Source organism: Gekko japonicus, unplaced genomic scaffold, assembly GCF_001447785.1.
Source record: "Gekko japonicus isolate JY-2015 unplaced genomic scaffold, Gekko_japonicus_V1.1 scaffold413, whole genome shotgun sequence".
NCBI classification, from domain to species: Eukaryota; Metazoa; Chordata; class Lepidosauria; order Squamata; family Gekkonidae; genus Gekko; species Gekko japonicus.
Window position 1 is genome coordinate 3,060 of NW_015161416.1, and position 20,629 is coordinate 23,688.

The following is a 20,629-nucleotide window of genomic DNA, read 5'->3' on the forward strand; positions in this document are numbered from 1 at the left end:
TTCAATACTCCTTTTACCCCTTGGTCGTCCAAGGGCCCCACTGCCTCCCTGGCTGGTTTCCTGTTTCTAATGTATTTGAAGAAAGTTTTATTGTTGGTTTTTACGTTTTTTGCTATATGCTCCTCATATTCCCTTTTTGCCTGCCTGACCTCAGACTTGCATTTTATTTGCCATAGCCTGTGTTCCGTTTTATCAGCCTCACTGTGACTAGCTTTCCACTGCTTAAAGGAATTCTTTTTACTTTTTACAGCCTCCATTACTCTGTTTGTTAACCATGCAGGCTTTTTCCTATACCTGTTTGTGCCTTTCCTAACCTGCGGAATATATATTTTTTGAGCTTCTAGGATCGTAGTTTTAAATAGATCCCAAGCTTCCCCAATTGTTTTGACCCTTTCTACTTTTCCTTTCAGTTTCCTCCCCACGTGTCCCCTCATATCAGAGAAATTACCCCTTTTAAAGTTAAAAATGGTTGTGTGAGTCTTTTTGGCCAATTCTCTATTTGTACAAATGATGAACTCAACAACATTATGATCACTGTTTCCAAGCGGTGCAATCACTTTTACATCTCTCACCAGGTCTTGAGTGTTACTTAGGACCAAATCAAGGATCGCCTCTCCCCTGGTAGGTTCCGTGACCATCTGCTCCATAGCACAGTCATTTAGAGTGTCTAGAAACTCTCTCATTGCTGTCCTGGATACGTTCAGCTACCAAATTCAGATGTCCATTTATTCTCTCTTTGCCCTGACTCGTGTCCTTGTTTCCCCTATGCTTGTGTTCCATTTCAGATGCCAAAGTCCTCGTTTTGCTTTCCTTTCATATAGCATGTGGATCCAGATTTCTTTCCCCCAGCTAGAACTTTGGTTGCAAACAAGTTGCTGCTGTTGGAAAATTTCACACAAATACACACTTAAATACTTGCTATGGTATCCATTGTCTGGAGTGCTGTGTGGACTGTTACATGTATTGGCTAATTCCAGTGACATCACTATACAAATGGCACATTGTCTCTTCTCACCCTCCAACAATGCTATTTTGAAACCTTTTAAAAGATCATTTTAATGGGTATCTGTAATAAGATGTCTGTGAAAATAGAAAACATTTATTTCTCCTTTGATAAATCCAGAGTGGAGTAAGCACGTCTGAATTACCACTGTTCATTTTGTGCTATTACAGGTATAAAACTGTTGCTGGAGACTGTGAGGCTCCTGAAGTCAAAGGGCTGGCTGAAATGAAACCAAGACTTCAGTCTGTAAGTTGTTCCCATGATAACATGTTAATAGCAACTGGATAGGTGAGAGCTCTTTTTTCAGAGCCGAACCAGATAGGACTCTGGAAGAGTTATGATCAGGTCTTTTCAGAATTTTGGATGGTAAATTGTAGCCATGGAGTCCACCAAATCTAGATGAAGGCAATGGTGAAGAGAGAGGGAGGGTGTTAAACCTTCCTACCACATTCAGTTTTGCCAACTGTAATCACCTTTCATCCTCAGCTTTCTGGCTTGCAACAGGGGGAAAAAAGACTTGCAAGGAGAGAAACGGGTGTGTGTGTGTAAGTTTTGATGCTTGAAACCACACTGGGGAAGTGTTAAACCCCCTTCCCCCCACATGGCGACCATGATTCAAATTAGTGCTGCAATTTCCATTTTAAAAATCTTGAGAAGATTCAGTTTTTCAACATTTCAGTTGGTCTCTTCCTTATTTCAGAAGTTCTTACCTGAATCAGAGTCGTTTGAACAATGCAGAGGGTGGGGGCAATTTGTATGTCAATTACTTAATTCATCTGTAGAGAGAATAACACAGACAGTCCTTTTTAGTTTTTAGTTTAGGAGGGCGGTCTAAAAGCCTAAATAAATCAATATGCTCAGCATTGATGCAAGAGCAAAACACCTGACGAAATAGCTGAGTTACTGAAGAATTTATTACCCACACACATTCCTGTTGCTCCCGAGGAACACTATGCAGAAAGTCTTCCTTTGCATAGGATTCTATATTATGTATAAATAACATATGTTTGTGAATATGATATGTTGATTAGAGCCTCTAGTCAAACATGCAGAAGCGGTTGAGGACTGTTTCACACATTCCAGCTATATTTTTAGGGGAGAGTCTGTGGCTGACTGGCAGAACATCTGTTTGGCATGCAGAAGGTCCCAGGTTCAATCCCTGGCATCTCCAGTTAAAAGGATCAGGTAGGAGGTGATGTGAAAGACCTCCACCTAAGTCCCTGAAGAGCCACTGCCAGTCTGAGTAGATAATGCTGACTTGGATGGACCAAGGGTCTGATTCAGCATAAGGCAGCTCCATGTGTTTATTGTATATAGATGACCTTAGCTTAGGCTAAAGTACACTCTCTGTAGTAGTGGGCTGTATCTAGCGATCTGAAAGCAAAACTCCACTTGCCTAATGAAACTTCCCCACTTCCACTGCAGTCTCCACACCCTCTCTAACACTATCTGTGGGGTTCAGGGAGTTTCCAGGAATGTTGCTGGGTGTAATGTCCAGGTCTGCAGGGAGAGGGGAAACTGGTGAAATCCCCTTCTCATGCTTGCAGAAGTACACTTACTGGTAGAAAACTTCGAACAGGTTGTATCAATGGGCTGCAATCCATGGTTTGAAGTAATAAGTCATGACGATAAAAAGGCTTCACTTTTATGTAGCATATTTCAGGTGTTCAGAATGTTTGGTGTACCCTTGCTCAGTCTCACAAGAACTGTTACGTGACTGGATGGGGAGCATCTGAAGCAGAGGGAATAGAGGCTTGTCTGGATCCACCTAATGAGTACATGGCTGTGTTGTGACTTGAACTGGAAATTTCTGGGCTAACATGGAGTTTTTCTAAGCTGCTACTTCGTAGGAGCTACTGCATGACAAGCCTCAGGCCATGTAGGAGGACTCATTCTGTGGCTCTTCCCATGCCATTTCTCCTTACGCGGTCAAGCATTTTCCCCAGCCCTGCAGGTCACTGCTCTTTTCGCTGTGAGTTCCTATGTCCAGACCATTGTTTGTGATGACTGAACTAGGCCTCTGGTACCCAGGTGTAAAGAAATGGTGGGTTTTAAGAATTTGTCATTACATCTGTCTTTGGTATGGTTTGGGTTTTTTAAACTTTTTTACCATCTTGTAAACAATTACCATGGCATCTTCTGCAAGCTTATTGCCATCAGATGGGTTGGACTGCAATAAATGTCTTAGGTATATTTTATATTTTAATTCTGGGATTTTAACTGTAATTTATAATTTTATTGGAATTTTATTGTGCTGTACACTGCCCTGAGCCCTATTTTTCAGGGGAGGGCAGTCTAAAAGCCTAAATAAATAAATAAAATTTTAACTAGGTGATTTTCACGTCTTTTGCAACTGTAACCATCTTAAATGCTGTGTTTAGTGCAGCTGAATTAGGTTTTTAAAAATTCACCCAAACAATATAAAACTCCATATTTTAAATGGCATCAAAAAGTTTTAAATGGCATCAAAAAAGTATGGAAAAGCCCTGGAAAATAAATAATGGCCTATAGTTGGATCCCAATCTAGACTTTGTCTTTCATGGCTTAGGTTGCTGAAGAGCTTTCCAGATGTTCCCACAGCATTTCTGAACACCAAGCAATTGTATGGTGTCTTATATCTGAGGTGGAAAGGAGAAGGAGTCACATCAAAGATGACAGGAGGTAAGTAAAAGAGAATTGTCATAGTTTAAGGTTTAGTAAAATATGTTCTATGAATATACAGATCCTGAAAAATTGGGTGAGTTTTCTGAAGGCCAAGCTAGATACGATGGAAGATCTGTGACTGGATCTCCATCAGGTTTTTTTAAATGTTAAAAGTGGGCACGGAGCTGAATCCAAACTGGGGCCATGTATCTGGGTTAGGGGAAGGTTAACCCTTTCCTGTGGATAATTTTCTTGATTTAGATCTCTGTCTCACAGAGAGAACTATATGCGTACACACATACACACCTCTCTATTATGAGGCCTGAGGGATAAACAAATTCTAGCAGACCAAGTGATTCTACATTCCTAGATTTTGGACTCCTGTCGAGCAGCAAATCTTCATTGACGTGCAGTCAGCTGCAGGCAGGTTATGTCAGTTGAAGGTCACGTCAACAACAAAACAACTCTAACTGTAACACACAAAATAGCAGGCTGAGATGACAAGCATAGATCCACCTACCCCATTGTGTTAATTTAAAAATTCTGAACTTTCCGTATTCTTGAGTATCTCTTGTTTTCGTGCTAAATAAATACCTATCCTGGCACTTGCATAGGTGTACCTGATCCATGAGCATGAAGTAGTTAAAGCAGTGCTGACCACATGGCTCCCTTGTACGTTCTTGGCTACATAATAACTTCCCTATCAGGCCAATGAGCTCAGGTGAAGTTGCTCACAGGTGTTGATGCTGTGCTTTTTTTTGCATTCTTAAGGAGCTTGTTTTCCTTTCTTCCTTGTGGACCCCTCTGCCTTAATTTATGCAGGAAATTTGCTAATATCTGATGATGGAGTAGGAGATATTAAGACTGAAGGATGCTTTTCTCCTAGTCTCAAGACTTTTATTGTATGAAGGATGCCATTTCTCTGAATTATGGATCTCTAAGGTATCAACAAAGACTGGGACTGTCTGAGATTTCCAGACAGAAAATCCAGAATAACTGCACTTTGAAGAATGCAATATGTATACCCAGTGGCTGGAGTTTAATCAAAGCTGTGTTTACAATGCAGCTTATATTTATAGAGTGTTCATCATAGACAGCATCATAAAACAAGGCAGTAAAATTTGTAAGGGGCAGTTCAGATAAGATGGGATGTTGACAGGACACTTGGAGAGATTTGTCTCGCAACTTGTTGACCTTCCTAACTGACTATATTGAACTGACGACGAGTGATCAGTTGCATTCAGAAAGCTTTAATATCTCCTTGAGGGAAGAGTGATGGTGATCCTGACCTTCTTGAAGAAGGCATTTGTGGGACTATTCCTGAAGAACCCCTCTGATTAACCATTTGCTAGCCATAATTCATGATTTTATGCCAGTTCTGTCCTGGAGAACAGGTTCCAGGAGGTGATGCTTGAGGACTTGAGCTGCTCTGGCAGTTGTGCTATGGGACTGGGTTGTATACAAGACTGCACTCCAACACATTATAGCATATACATGAAACTGCTAGCTAAAATCGATGGGATTTGGGGTATGGTGCCATCTGTATGCTTGTGATGTTGACCTCTGTTTCACCCTTCCTACTGAGAAGAGGTGGGTGTCCTGAACAAGAGTGTGGCCTGGATGAAAGTGAATAAACTGAAGCTCAATCCAAACTAGATGTTGCTGTTAGTTCTTTGGACTAGGATGGTAAATTACCACATGTTGTGGACAGAGTGACATTCCCTCCTAAGAGCAGGTTCACAGCTTGGGGTGCTTCCAGATTCAGGCTTATCTTTTGATCTACAGGTAGTATCCGTGGATTGAAGTATATTTTGTAAATGGGCTTGGTATGCCAGCTGTACCCTTTTCAGAAAGAAATGACTATGTGATCCATGCTCATCCCACCAAGGTTTGATTGCTGAGGTCATCACACCCTCTCAGACTAACCTCACTTACAGGGTTATTGTGAGGATAAAGTGTGGAATGGAAAACCATGTAAGCTACCCTGAAGTCCTTGGGGACGGGTGGGATTAAAGAGTGATAATTACTGCATTGCTGTGTTGATGGAGCTGTTTTAAAAAATTACAGCAGGATGTCTCTATTACTGACACTCTCAAGTGTTCCAGGCACTTCACAAATACCTCATATGGGTGTGGCCAGGAAGCAAAGCTGGATAAAGGATATAAAAAGTAGGGATTCCTGGGTAAAAACTAGTTCAGGCAAGATGGAGTCCAAACCCTTTGCTTGATGGGCTTAAGTCTTTAATCAGGCCAGGAAAGAGATGCTGTTACCTGAAACCCTTTGCTACCCAGCTACTTAAGAGCCATGAGGTCTCCATAGCAACAGATGTCACAGGAGCATTACTTCCTGGTGTATGTGCAAGTAGACTCAGCTTGCTGATTGTCACAATCATTGGCCACTTTGTACAGCATATGTTGATATTCTGCTTGTCCGCCCTGCAAATGGGAGTAGTTTTGGGTGTTGTTGTTCATTGGTGGGGAGAGAGAGCACTTCAGTGCACAAACCCCAGTTCATAATGGCTTTTTTCCCCCTGAAACACTGTTTCTGATACTTCCAACTTTGAGTCAAAATGCTGAACCAGGAGTCCTAGAAATTCCCCTCAGACATGCATTAGAGCTGTCCAATCTAGAGAGCAGTGACAAAACTTTCACTTTTCCTTTGAATCTTCTGTCTCCTTTGGTCCCTGTATTCCGTCCACAAGCACTTCACAATGTCACTTCTCCCTCCACAGCAGTTCAAAAATATGGCCCCCTTTCTCTGTCCCTTTGGCAAAACTCTGGTTCATGTTCTGGTCACCTTTACTACTGCAGCTTCTGCTTCTCTGTTTTTTCCTTGTTGTTCTTACATCCCATCAGCTTTGTCTCTGGCTCTCTTCCAACAAAATAATTGCTTTTAACATCACGCTTCTCAAATCTGTCTATCCGTTGTCATTTTTATTCTGTTTTTCTTCTAAGAAGTTGATGGTTATATATTCTCCTTTCCTACAGCAAAGCAGCCTAGTCACTGTCTCAGCTTCAGCAACCTCACAGGTTGGAGGTACACAGCTGGCTTCCTGTCCTTTCTAGGATCCATCAAAACACCACTTATTTTTCAATTCTCCATGACCTTAGACCTTCTGTTCTCTCTGTCTGTTCTCATAGCATGTAATGTTTGCTTTTCTAGCTCCACCACCCCAGCTGTATCAAGTTCTCTTGCTCCTTCAAACCCTGTCTTTTCTCACTTCCTATGCCTTGTGCCTGTACTAACCTCCCAGCATGCCTACACAATGCCACCTCTCACTTCCTACAAGCCACTCCTCATAAACCATCCCATGGGGGGGAGACTGTAACAGAGCAGATACTGTGGTAATGAGGAAGGAGGAGATGAGAGACAAGTAAATAGTGAATTAACAGATAGTGTGGTTTTGTAGAAAGGGTAGTAACAACTGAATGTTTTGAATAAGATTTATTCCAGAGCCAATGTACCCTTTTTGGTCTGTACCACTTCATACTGGAGGTCTACAGAATGTCACATTTGGATGATCTTCAGTTAAAATAATTCCATACATTGGGAAGAAGAATATTCAAGAACCCTTCGTCCTGATGTGCACATTTGTTCCGAATGAGTAGTTTAGCTCTTAAAAGGCTAGAGGGTACGCATTTTGTAACCCTATTTTTGAGATGATCATTCAGGTGATGGTTCAGCTACAGTTCAAGGATTTATTATGCAGGAGGAAACCCAAAATAATATTATTATGGCCAATAAATCCTGCTCACCATCTACAGTAAATTTTCATGTGGAAATGAGATTGTCACTCTTGAGAGGCAATAGACACATTCTATGCTTGTGTACCAGATTCCAGAATGGTGGTGAAGGGGCAGAGAACCTGCCTCTTATTGTGCTGGCCACAATGCTCCCTCTAAGCTGTGGAGTCATGTGAGCAAAAATTCTACTTTGTGAGCTACTGGCGTTAAAGTTGTGAGCAAGCGATTTGGCTACTGCATAAATTAGGTTGCTCTGGAGCCATCCTTCCTGAGCAAAGATAAAAATGTGTAAGCCAGAGGCTAAAAAACTGTGAGCTAGCTCACATTAACTCAGCTTAGAGGGAACACTGCTGGCCATACATCTCACCATATACAGGCTGTTCCTAGATCAGATCTAGTTATGATGCTTACTTTGGGACCTGTCTTGTCTCCTGCCTGTTCCCCTGCTGGATCCCCTGCTTTTGATTTCACTGGGAGCTCTAATTTGCTGTAGGACCAGCCTCTGGCTTATGAAGTAGCTTTGCTGATTATTTCATTTCTCACTTTCTCACAATTGGATCCATAACCTGGTTCTTTAGCATCCAGAAGATGGAGGCATGCCTTGACAAGATGCAGCTCATCTACAGCCAGTTTAAGAAGGTCCGGAAGTGTCCGCGTGAGTTGTTGATGTTCTCTATTGGGGTGGTAAATCAGAAGGTTAACTGCTACCAGAAAAGCCCATCTCAAAAGGGTCTGACCAAACAGGTCTCTTGAAATGCTACTGTGATACAAACCGGGATTCAGGAGTTAGCCTTGCAGTGGCTTTCCTCGTTCCTTCGGGGTCGGGGACAAAGGGTGGCTGTTGGGGAACAGCTATCCGGAAGGCACCTGCTTATTTGCGGAGTGCCCGAAGGAGCGGTGCTCTCCCCAATGTTATTCAACATTTATATGTGCCCCCTTGCCCAGGTTGCCCGGAGGCATGGAATGGGTTGTCACCAATATGCTGATGTTACCCAGCTCTATCTGTTGTTGGACAGCTGGACCTGGCATTGAAAGCTGTGGCTGGTTGGCTTAGACTGAGTCGACTGAAATTGAATACGATGAATGGGGCGCCATTGGTGCCAGCACTGGAGGTTAGGAGTTTGGGAGTGCTCCTAGATGCCTCCTTAACGAAGGAGGCCCTGGTAGCAGCCACTGTGAAGTCTGCCTTTTATCATCTACAGCTGATTAGGCAGTTGGTTTTCTTCCTTGAACACAATGACCTGGCAACAGTGATCCACGCAATGGTCACCTCGAGAATGGACTACTGTAATGCTCTCTACATGGTGCTGCCCTTGTCCCAGATCTGGAAGCTGCAGCTGGTGCAGAATGCAGCAGCGAGGCTGTTGTTGTGTCTTCCTGTGCGGGCACACATCCAGCCTGCCCTAAAAGCACTGCACTGGCTGCCTATAGCATACTGGATTCGGTTCAAGGTGCTGGTTTTGACCTTTAAAACCCTATATGGTCAGGGACCTATCTACTTAAGGGACCACCTTTCCCCATATGTCCCCCAGAGATCACTGAGATCAGGATCCCAAAATTGCCTGGTTCTCCCAGGCCCGAAAGAAGCCAGGCTGGCCACAACGAGGGGCAGGGCCTTTTATGTGGTGGCCCCGTACTGGTGGAATGAGCTCCCGAAGGACATCAGGGCCCTGCGGGACCTTTTGCCGTTCCTCAGGGCCTGTAAAACGGAGCTCTTCCACCAGGCTTTCAATTAGGGGGCCGCCTTTAACATCATGGCCGTGGCCCTAACATTAATATCAATATCATTGCCAGCCTGACGACCAACAGCCTGGGCTGGGTGTAGGCGACCATCCAGTTGTCGAGAGAATGCTGCCATCTTTTATTGTAATTATATTTGGAGTAGTTATGGTTTTTATATCCCGCCCTCCCCAGGTGGGCTTTATTGGTATATATTGTATGCCGCCCTGAGCCTGCCACAGCAGGGAGGGTGGGATAAAAATTTAATAAAATAAATAAAACTACTTTTCTTAACAGCCGTATCTTAAACAAAATGGCATGGAACATTGCTAGACTTGACTTGGGGTTCTAGCCATCAGTTTAGCAGCACCTGTTTAGACAAAATTACTGAAAGCTATGACTGATCACAGCACTGCTAATGCATGGGGTTAGGGTTGCCAGCTCCAGGATGGGAAATTTTTTGGAGATTTTGGGGGTGGAATTTGGGGAAGATAGGATTGGGGATGGGGTAGACCCCACCCCCCAAAGTAGCCATTTTCTTCAGGGAAACCAGCCTGTTTAGAGATCAGTTGTAATTCCAGGAGAGCTTCAGGCCCCACTTGGAGGTTAGCAACCCTACATGGGGCTTATAGCTTCTTGCATACATGAACATGCATACTTGCCAACTAGTGTGAACTGTGGCGGAACAGAGGCATATTACATAGCCAATAGGCTTCATCAGGGCTATTTTTGGGCAGGAACGCACAGGAACGGAGTTCCAGCTGGCTTCAGAGTTGGCCACGCCCACTACAGCTAAAACCTCTGTGTGTGTGGCTACAGAGGGAAGGCCTGGAGAGTGACCCCCCAGCGACTTCGAAGCGGGTGGGCCTGGGGGTTGGGGCCTGGAAGGATTGGGGAGGCATTTAAGGGCCGGATTGCCAGGCATCCCACAGCTATGGGGCACCTGGGCAAGTCAAGGGAAGACATGGGGTGTGGCCTAATATGCTAATGAACTGTGTTGTTGGGTGTGGCCTAATATGTTAATTAGTTTCTGCTGTTGGGTGTGGCCTATTATGCTAATGAGTTCCTGCTGGGCTTTTTCTACAAAAAGAGCCCTGGATTTCATGGCAAGTTGGGGCAAGTTGTTTTTCAGTTCTGGAAGCCCCCGAGGTGGCAAGAGAGCCTGCAGATAAAGGCTGGAGCCAAGTCAAAATTAGATCATTTTAGAGGTCCAATTTTAGCAAAATACCTGGGAACTGATACAAAGAATATTACCTGTACAGGGAGTTCATTGGTGTTTATTGTATACTGTGTTTCACATACTACACTAACAAACCTTACTACTTGAGTTCTCAGCCAGTGGTTTATATATGGATTGCTGCTCTTGTTCAGCAGTGTATAAATCCTACTTCCTTTTGTTATATTTCTGGTTTTCAGAGGTTCGGAACTTGCTCAGGAGGTACCTGCTGAAAACATAAAACCCTAAAATGCAACCAGCACTACTCTGTATTTTTACTTCTTCATATCATGATATTCTTCCAAGGAACTCACTATAGGGATTTCCCATATTCTCACTCTCATACGCATTGCCTCTCAGGAGGGCAAAAGTTGAGGAAGGAGTGGCAGGACATCGTAGCCTAGTCATTCTTTCAGTTCTCTGCAGCATGTCTTATGGGAAACGGGGGACTCCGCTATGCAGTAGGATAGAATTGGGGGGAAGCTGGCAGCTTTTGTCTGTGACTGTACAAAAAACAAACCCCAAAGAGAATTAAGAACTAATATGAAATACTGAATGATGAATGTGTGTGAGGGCGGAGATTAGGGTATTTTTAAAAATAAAAAAGTGAACCACATAGAACTGAGTTCCCAGATCCTATTATTTCCCTGCTCCTCATTCAGTTCCTCTGTGTAGTAGTCATCTATGAATTATGTCTTCTGATAAATCTCCTTCTAATTGCTTTTCTTTCTAGGACTGTTGTACAATGAACAGCAGATCCACAAGCTGGATAAGTAAGTATGTACAACTGGGCCAGCTGGCATTGAGCCTTTCCAGCATATATTCCATCAGAGTCTTCAACGTGCCATTACACATTCCTGCAGTATTAATGCTAAGATTGAGTGACAGAGGCCATTCCGTTACCATTACTTCACAGTTGCCCTGTGCCTGAAGAGATGAGATGAAGGGTACCCAGGCCTCTGGCATTGACCAGAGAATCTGTGCTGTCCCCCTCCCTTCAAGAACGCCAGCATGGCCCCAACCGGATGTAAATGCCCATTGACAAGCCAACATATACTTGTTATTTAAGTGTGTGAAGACCTGTTCAGACACAATATCATGGGAAGAACTTTCATACCCCTGTATGTCATGCCGAATACAATGATATTCAACAGAGTCACTTCACAGTCAGCTGTCAGGCTTTATCTGTACAGAAATCATGTGACATCCATGCAGGTATGAACCAGCTCTTGGGTAGCCCAGATTGCTTCTGTGCTCTCCACCCTAGCGCCAGATCTTCATTGGGGGCTGCTGCTATCAGCCTATGTCGCTGCTGTGATTTGGAGCCCATCCACATAGTGGTGACTGTTTGGTAGCTCTCATGTACACTAGGTAATGTATAAATTGAGCCTCATGTAGAAGATGGCAGATTGGAAATCAGCTCTTTTTCCTGCAAGCTCTGATATCAAAATATATTTATGGAATAACTTCAGTTAAACGGAAATTTCTCCCGATACTAAATAACTGATTTCTGCACTGATTTTTAAGCTTCTGTGTGTGCCTTTGCTATCCTTCAGTAAGGTTGCCCAAACTTTCTGAGTTAGGTATTTGGCAAAGATCCTATTTGAATTTAACATGACAGGGTTAAGTCTCATTAAGACTGATAAGCATTGGGTTGTATGCTATGAACCTTCCTGTGATGAGAGAAAGAGGAGGGAGCATTCTTGCCTGATTCCCTTCCTCACCTCAATCCTATTGTGACCATTTTTGTCCATGAGGCTCCGTGATGCCCAGCAATGCCTTTGGGTGGCCTCAGGAGGCTGCTGGGGGAAGACGGAGAAAGAGCCACTTCCACCAGCAGAACATCCATAGGATACAACTCATTACTGACATGCAGAAAAACACACTGATCAAAAGAAGTTGTTACTTTAATAAAATCTGAGCTTCTTTTCATCTGCCTTAGAAAAGTTTTAAAATAAATAAAAAGAGTTAAAATAATGTACGTTTTCTTTTGGTGAATTCATTCTTAGGGTGAACTTGGGACATTTAGCCAAAAAGGTTCTTTCTATTTTCCAAGATGACTGTGCACAGCAATACCAGGCTGCTCTTTTGGCACATGGAACCAGAATGAGGTAATCAGTGTGTCCCTTGAACACCTTCCCTGGCTTTTTCTAAAGCACTGCCATTTTATTTCAGACCATTTGACATGACATATGGCTTCAAGATTTGTGATAATCTCCTGTGCATATTACTATTACACTCAGTGATCCTATAGGTAGAGTCATCAGATTGAACAAGTGTGGGGTCATGTACCTTGTGATGTACATGCATGACTGACACAGTTCCCAGAAGACACAAACAAGGCTTCATTTGAAGGTATAGGTGAGCTGTGAGCTGTCCCCTTTGGCTTTCCCCTCAGCAGGATGAGGAAAAGAGGATTAGCTCCTCAGATGCTTGGGTAGGGACAATAGCTAGAGCCCTCTTGATCCTGCATAAGATGCTACCCTTACTTCCTTATTCATAATGTTACCTGGTTATTTTACCCAGTTTGTCTGGATATATTTATTTATTTATTATTTATTCAACTTTATACCCTGCCCTCCCAGTGAAGGCCGGCTCAGAGCGGCTTACATAAAATCAACAGGAACATTTAAATAGTATAGTAAAATATTTAAAACAGTATTTAAAAGATTACAATTCCATGATAAGTGCTAGTTTTGCTGTTATAAAGTTAGTGATCGCTACCATCAACTCTCTCTTCCCGTGGCCGGCACAGATCTTCTATAGGTGCCTTTCAGGTGTCCTTGCGGTGGCTGTCATAGTTGTTAATATAAGTTCCAGGGCTTCTCATCCTAGTTGTTAGAGGTGGTGGCGGCTCCAAAAGCCTGATGGAAGAGCTCCGTTTTACAGACCCTGCAGAACTGTAATAGGTTCCTCAGGGCCCTGATCACCTCTGGGAGCTCATTCCACCAGGATGGAGGAACCCGTGCCCTGGTTGTCATCAGCCTAGCCTCCTTAAGACTCGGGAGGGCCAGTTGCAGGAGTGCACAGGACCGGAGCTCCGGCAGTAAAGAGCCCATGGGGCGGGCACATGCAACAAGCCCCACCCCCTGCTCCCAGCAGCCCTCAGTCAGAGCAAGAAGCAACCAGGTAAGCTGCAGAGCCCCACCCGCCCCCCTGGTCCAAAACAGTCCAGTGGCACCTTTAAGACCAGGTTTTATTCAAGTATAAGCTCTCCCTCCTCTATGAGGGCAGATCTGCATGTTCCCCCTCCCCCCAATAGCTAGCAATCCAAAACAGTCCAGTGGAGCCTGAGCAGTGGGTGTTGCCTTCTGACACACTTCTGGTGATGTCAGGGGGTGTAGTATATGCAAATAAGTTATGCTAATGAGCTCCTGCACCTCTTTTTCTACTAAATTACCCCTGGCCAGTCAGTTCTGGCCCCCTGACCGCAGTGCTCTCTGGGGAACATATGGGGAAAAGGTGGTCCCTCAGGTATGTAGGTCCATGACCATAAAGGGCTTTAAAGGTAAGAACCAGCAACTTGAAACGAATTCTGTATGCTATCAGCAGCCAGTGCAATGCCTTGAGCACAGGCTGGATGTGCTCCCAGATTGGGAGTTCCATCAACAGCCTGGCCACGGCATTTTGCACCAGCTGCAGCTTCCGGATTTGAGACAAGGGCAGCCCCATGTAGAGAGCATTACAGTAGTCCAGTCTCGAGGTGACCATTGCATGGATTGCTATTGGCAAGTTGCTGCATTCGAGGAAGGGAACCAACTGCCTAATCAGCCGAAGATGGTAAAAGGCTGCCTTGGCAGTGGCTGCTACCTGGGCCTCCATTGTTAAGGAGGCATCTAGGAGCACTCCCAGACTCCTAACCTCCGGCGCTGGCACCAAAGGTACCCCATTGAAGGTTGGGAGCAGGATCCCTACCCTCGGATCGCCCCGACTCAGGAACAGGACCTCCGTCTTCGTCGGATTCAGTTTCAGCCAGCTCAGCCTAAGCCAACCAGCCACAGCTTATAACGCCTGATCTAGATCTTCCGGTTTGTAGTCGGACTGACTGCCCAACAACAGATAGAGTGCTATTATGAAGGGGAAAGTCTGTGGTGATTGTCCTATGAGGGACGTGAGAGTGTTACAGAAGCTTCAGCAGTGTTTGTGGCTTCTGTAACACCCTCACAAAACAGCATTTTATAGAGATGAATAGCACTTCATGACTCAAAAAGCCATTTTATAGGTAAAGCATGAAGGAAGCAAAGAACGTAAAGTCTACATAGGAATACCTCCAATGGGTAATTGTTTGGATTAAATATTTTATTCCCTGCTTCTTCTTTACCTTGCAACATATGAATAGTTTGTGTTTTTTATGCATCTGATGAAGTAAGATGTTGCATACAAAAGCCCATGCTTGTTTCCAAGCTTGTATTAGGCTTAGTGTTTACTCATCAAATGCAGGAACATAAATTTTTCCTACTAATGTCTAGAGCATTTCTGAAATCCTCACATTAACTAGGCATGAGGGATTTTCCCCCATCTGCATGATTTGGTCCACAGCAGGACAGCTGACATTAATACAGGCATGTCATTGGGCTGCAGTTTGGTACCCATTTCACCAGCCTACACACAGCAAATCTTCCCAAGCCTTGGAGCTGGAATATTGATGGCAGTCTTTGTTTGCAGCATCAAGCGAGTTTCTCATATTGGAAGGAAGCCATTATTAAGACAAAGAGCAGCACTTAGAAAGAATGATTTTATGTTAAATGGTGTTTGGGGAATAATGCAAAGAGCAAATTGTCTGGTGGTGATGGAGAGCCAATGCATTGACTTATTACACCGGAGAAAAGTGCAGTCACTTAGGGAAGCCGTTGCAGCCACAACTGGGTTTTTAAAATTGCAATATGCTTTTAAAGCACAGTACCTTTTCCAATGTGTTTAGGTGGGGCTGAGGGTTTTTGATATACTAGTCACTTTGAGAATTTAGTTGTCTAGACAGAAGCTGTCAGGTATGAATAGGTTCAATCAAAATGTGGTAGTACCATAACATGAAAGCAGAGGCAAGAATTAGACTAGCGAGATCTGAGTCCAGTAGTGCCTTAGAGAACAACAAAATTTGGGGGGTGGGTGAGCTTTTGAGAGTTGAAGCCCCCTTCATCAGACTTAGACTTAGACTGCAAACCTAAGAAGAATTGCACCCTTCTAAGCCCATTGACTTCAATGGGTTTAGAGGGGTCTAACTCTGCTTAATACTGTTCTTTTAGTAGTGTTGCTGAATGACATCAAATCAAACCAAGACTACCTTTAAAACTTCTCTATATCATGAAGAGCAGTCATGTAGGATAGGACTTCTAGATGGCACCATAATATTCTAACAAGTAGTACATGAAAAGTGGAATTCCAGATGCATATTTTAGGTAGATGATTGGAACATGATTGCAGTGGGAAGAAGTCTGGCACTTAAACCATTGGGATTTAAAATGCTTATCTTTGACTAAATTGTGCCCCTTTGTTTTCAAAGCTAACAGTTTATTGAACTGGTGATTTTATAAATGCTGCATCTTATTTCAGAGATAAATACTTGGCTAGGCACTTTTATTGTTTTTGTATTAGTTGTCACTGTTTAATAGTTCGCATACCCAAGATACCTGAAAGGTTTGGGATAGCGAGGTGGTCTCCCAAAGACATTAATAATTATTTATGTACATGATATACCATGCTTTTGTTAGTTATTCCTTGATGTCTGATGTATGCTTCACTCCTTGTTTGCTATTGTTGTTGTTGTTAAAGTTAACAAGTTTCTTACTATAGTAAGATTTGAGTCCCGTAACTTCTTAATTTCTTATTAATCCCTCTGTAAATTCTAGCAGGTATAGAAGACAATAGTGTGATCTGAAACTTGTAACTATCTTTCCTTTTCTTGCTATAAAAATGCCTCAAAGCTGCATTGATATGCAAAATGTGTAGCCCCAGAGCATTGTCTTCAAAACCTGTGATGCAGCAATCTCACCAGAGCTAAACCGGCCTGAGTTTGATCGGTGCCTGGATAGGAGACCACCTGGGAACCTGATGTATAATGCTTTGTGTTTCATAATGAACGAAAGTCAGGATGTACATACAATAAAATATTAATATACGGTTGGTTCCAAAGAACCGTGAGCAGAACTCAGCTGGCAGAATGGACCCTTCCTTCCTCCTCTTGTCTTCTGCAACCCCCTGAACCACCCAAAAAGGCTAGGGGATCCTTGGGAAGAATATGAGCTGCAGCAGAATATCAGTGCAAATTGCAAATCCCTTCTTTTGTTCCTGTAGCAGATGGACACTTTTGGATCCAACCAATTTTTTAAAATCTAAATGTACTCCACAGATGGGGGAAATATCATTTTTGTGGAGTAACATCAGTGTTGTAGAGCTTGGCCATTCAGTCCCTGGTGAACTCTGTATACCTGAAGAATAATCCTTCTGGTTTAAGTATTTCCATTTCAGAGCAACTTAGATATGATGTTGTTAAGGGGGGGGGGGCAGCTCTCTATTGCTAATAGCTATTTGACTAGGATTTTGTTTTACCTGCAGGAAGGTGTTTGAAATGAGGAAGCATTTGAAGAAACTAAACAGATCTTTAACTGCCTGCAGTGTGGAGATATCAGGATGCCAGGATGACCTCTATAATGTACAGGTTTTCTTTCTGCTTAGGACTCTGCATTAAAGCAACTCATAATAATTCTGATAAAAATACCAGCACACAGGGTAGAACATATTATCTGAAATTCAGTTATCTTCAGTTACATGAATCCACATGTGGTTCCATGTACAACTATGTCATACAACTACATTTGTTTCTAAACGTTGAGCCTGATGGGGTTCAATCTGTGCTGGATTTTGAATGGCAGGCAGAAATAAAGAAAAGAATAAATAACTTTGCACAGGATGAACAGTGGAGCAGGACTTGAGATTGAACATTATTCTTCATGCTCCAAAATCTTTGATTCATTCATACCCTTGAAGACCCAAGAACTAAGAATGGGTTGCAAGCTGATTGATTGTCAAAATGAAAAGAAGCATTAGAACTCTGCTGTGTGTCTTGTCAAGAATAATCTTTAACTAAGGGCATGATCTCTAGATATCACCTCTTACTATAGCAATTTGTAGGGTTTTCCCTATGAACATTTGAGGAATATCATAACCAACACTAGTACTTTTCTGGCTGGCATGATGGATCTAGACTGTTCACTAGCAAGCCATTAGTGTTGCTATAATCCTGCAAGGGTTCCCTTCGGTAATGTGGTGAATGTCAAACAGAGGTGCTGTGGCTCAATTGCTAGAGCATTGGTTTGGGTTGCAGAAGGTCCCAGGTTCAATCCCTGGCATCTCCAGTTAAAAGAATTGGGTAGGTAGTAGGTGCTGTGAAATACCTCTACTTGAGACCCTGGAAAGCTGCTGCCATTCTAAGTAGACATTGCTGAACTTGATGGACCAATGGTCTTATTTCATATGAGGTGGCTTCATGTGTGCCACATGACGAAAGCATAAAATACGGAGGCAGTCCAGTGATGATTGTAGCTATTGGATGAATAACATGGTTGCCTAATCCCTGACTAATAGACAATAATAATAGATCTGGCACTTTTCCTATGTAAGATGCACCCTCTGCTGGTTTATGAAAGCAATATTACATGTCATCAGTGCCGTTATTTTCATTTTTAATTTGAAATGGCCTGTAGAGGTAACCATGGCTTTCATTTAAACATTGTACTCATTTTTAAAGGCATTTCATTTTCTGTAACATCAAATAATAGTTACTGAAGACCTAGAGGTGCCTGCAATGACATGTGCATTTTCATTTTCTTGAAGGTTTTGGGTGAGCTGCCACAGAGAGTCCTTCAGGATAAAATGACAACCGTTCCTTCTTCACAAGGTTACTTAAAGCAGAAACACCAGGCTATGATGTTTGGGTACGTATGCCCAATGTAATGGCCAAGGGGTATGAAAGCTGGATGGTCCCAGGGTGCTCTTCTCTTGGAACCAGTTTAATAATACAGGCAGGGTTGCCAAGTCCTACCTGTTGCTGCAGCGGGGGACTCCTGGCTTGCTCCTGGAGTGCGCGCACGCCGCAACCACATCACCCGAAAGTGACGTGACCACGCCGGGCAAGCTGGGGGTGGGGCCATGACCATCGAGGGAAAACCATAGAGTTTTCCCTTGGATGACCGTAGCCCCACCCCCAGCCTGCCCGGCCTGGTTGCGTCACTTCCCGGTGACGTGCACATCGCATACTTTGGGGGTGGGGTTCCCCCCAGGGCCTGATCCGCCACCGGCGGGGAACGGGCCTCTGGGGCGGGGGGTTCCCCGCCCCCCGGGGGGGGACTTGGCAAGCCTAAATACAGGGTGGGTTAGGGTTTCTGTAATCCATGGTAGAAAAGACAACACTGTTGCCATCCACAGTGAGATTCCTTGGGAAAAGACAACTATATTATTCTTACAAAGAGAATGTTAATGACTTTCCAAGAAAAAACTTTTTTCCCCCTGTTATTCGGTAACTGCCTTTTCAGCCATTTCCCCAGACACTTCTGTCCCTTACAGGAATGATCCCCCAAAAGCAGTTTTCACAGCCATGAGTTTTCCAGCTCACCTGTGCCCAAATGTTCTGATCTCTCAGTGCCTTCCATTCAGATGGGCTTCTGTTGCCTTACACAAGAAGCAATAAAGTTTAATACTCTCCAAATCTGGAGTCTTCCCCCCCCCAATTATTATTTCAACAGCGAGTTCAGGTATATCACGTCTCCAAAGCTGAGGCACCATGATCTTCCACTTGCAAAATTACAACCCACTTGTCAAAGCTCTCAGTTGTAAAAGAATTTGTTTGGGTATTACTTTTTTCATAGAATCACAGAAGGGGCCATACAGACCATCTAGTCCAACCCCCTGCTTAATGCAGGATCAGTCTAGAGCATCCCTGACAAGTGTTTGTCCAGACGCTGCTAGTGACGGGGAGCTCACCACCTCCCCAGGCAGCTGATTCCACTGTTGCACAACTCTTACTGTCAAAAAGTTTTTCCTAATATTTCTTTCTTTCTTTTTTATTTACTCTTATATCCCGCCCTCCCCGCCATTCAGTAGGCTCAGGACAGCGAACATAATAAATATACATTAAAATTCCAGTTAAACTATCAGTCAATATAAATCATACTATTTAAACATAAGTTACATTAAAAGATGGCAATCTTCTAACATCAACTATCAGCTGAATGGTGTCATCAGGCTCCCGTCCAGCTATAAAGCCTCAGTTGGTGGGGCTGTTGGTGCTGTTGGTACAGTTAGTAATCGGGCCAGGGCCATAAGTCGAGGCGGCACCCTACTTAAAAGCCTGGCAGAAGAGCTCCATTTTACAGGCCCTGCGGAACTGTAAAAGGTCCTGCAGGGCCCTGATGTCCTCTGGAAGCTTCCACCAGTGAGGGGCCACCACCGAAAAGGCCCTGGCCCTCGTTGTAGCAAACCTGGCCTCTTTAGGCCCTGGAAGAACCAGGTGATTTTGGGAGCCCAATCTCAGTGCTCGCTGGGGTACATGCGGGGAGACGCGGTCCCTCAGGTAAGCAGGTCCCTGGCCATAATAACCAGCACCTTGAACCGTATCCGGGATGTTATAGGCAGCCAGTGCAGGGTTTTTAGGACGGGCTGGATGTGTTCCCACATAGGAAGACACAACAACAGCCTTGCTGCTGCATTCTGCACCGGCTGCAGCTTCTGGATTTGGGACAAGGGCACCCCCATGTAGAGTGCATTGCAGTAATCCAGTCTCGAGGTGACCAAGCTGGTACCTTCCTGCCCTTAATTTAAACCCATTTTTGCAAGTCCTATCCATGCACACACACACACACACACACACACTAGGAATAAGGTCCGTTGTGGAAATAAATACGAGCTCTAGAAAGAGGCTCTGGGAGAGTGCCAAGGCCTTGGGCACTCAGTGTCAATGTGCTGTGGCAACCTCAGCAGGATATAATGACACAGAGTCCACCATTTTCTCCAGAGGAACTGATCTCTGCTACCTGAAGAGCAGTTGTAATTTTCAGTGATCTCCAGCCCTCACCTGGAGATTGGCAACAATTGTTACCCAGGAGGAAATGGCTGGTTTGGAGGGTGGAGTCTATGGCATTGTACCTGTCTGAGGTCCCACCCCTCCTCAAACCTCACCCTCTCCAGGCTCCACCCCTCAAATCTGCATAAATTTCCCAACCTGGAGTTGACAACCCTATCTCCTTCCCAGCCAAGCATCAACCTCCCATTATCTGCCCCTCTAATTTCAGCTTTGCATCTCCTCCGCTCTTC

The 20,629-nt window shown here is 43.9% G+C and overlaps 1 protein-coding gene and 1 long non-coding RNA gene across 2 annotated transcripts in view; both read left to right on the plus strand.

Moving 5' to 3' along the window:
* Positions 1–1,183: 1,183 nt before the first annotated feature.
* LOC107124352 lies at positions 1,184–8,042 on the plus strand. Its single transcript, XR_001482983.1, has 3 exons — positions 1,184–1,249; positions 3,552–3,664; positions 7,968–8,042. It is a non-coding gene; the product is annotated as an uncharacterized LOC107124352 (long non-coding RNA).
* A 1,462-nt stretch (positions 8,043–9,504) lies between these two features.
* The window catches only part of LOC107124233 (inhibitor of nuclear factor kappa-B kinase subunit epsilon-like), a 16,954-nt gene continuing 5,829 nt past the window's right edge, over positions 9,505–20,629 (plus strand). Inside the window, exons 1-5 of the mRNA XM_015427642.1 lie at positions 9,505–9,535; positions 11,058–11,097; positions 12,334–12,435; positions 16,877–16,973; positions 18,155–18,255. Of these exons, the coding sequence (XP_015283128.1) occupies positions 9,505–9,535; positions 11,058–11,097; positions 12,334–12,435; positions 16,877–16,973; positions 18,155–18,255 (371 nt within the window). The remainder of the gene's footprint in view (positions 9,536–11,057; positions 11,098–12,333; positions 12,436–16,876; positions 16,974–18,154; positions 18,256–20,629) is intronic.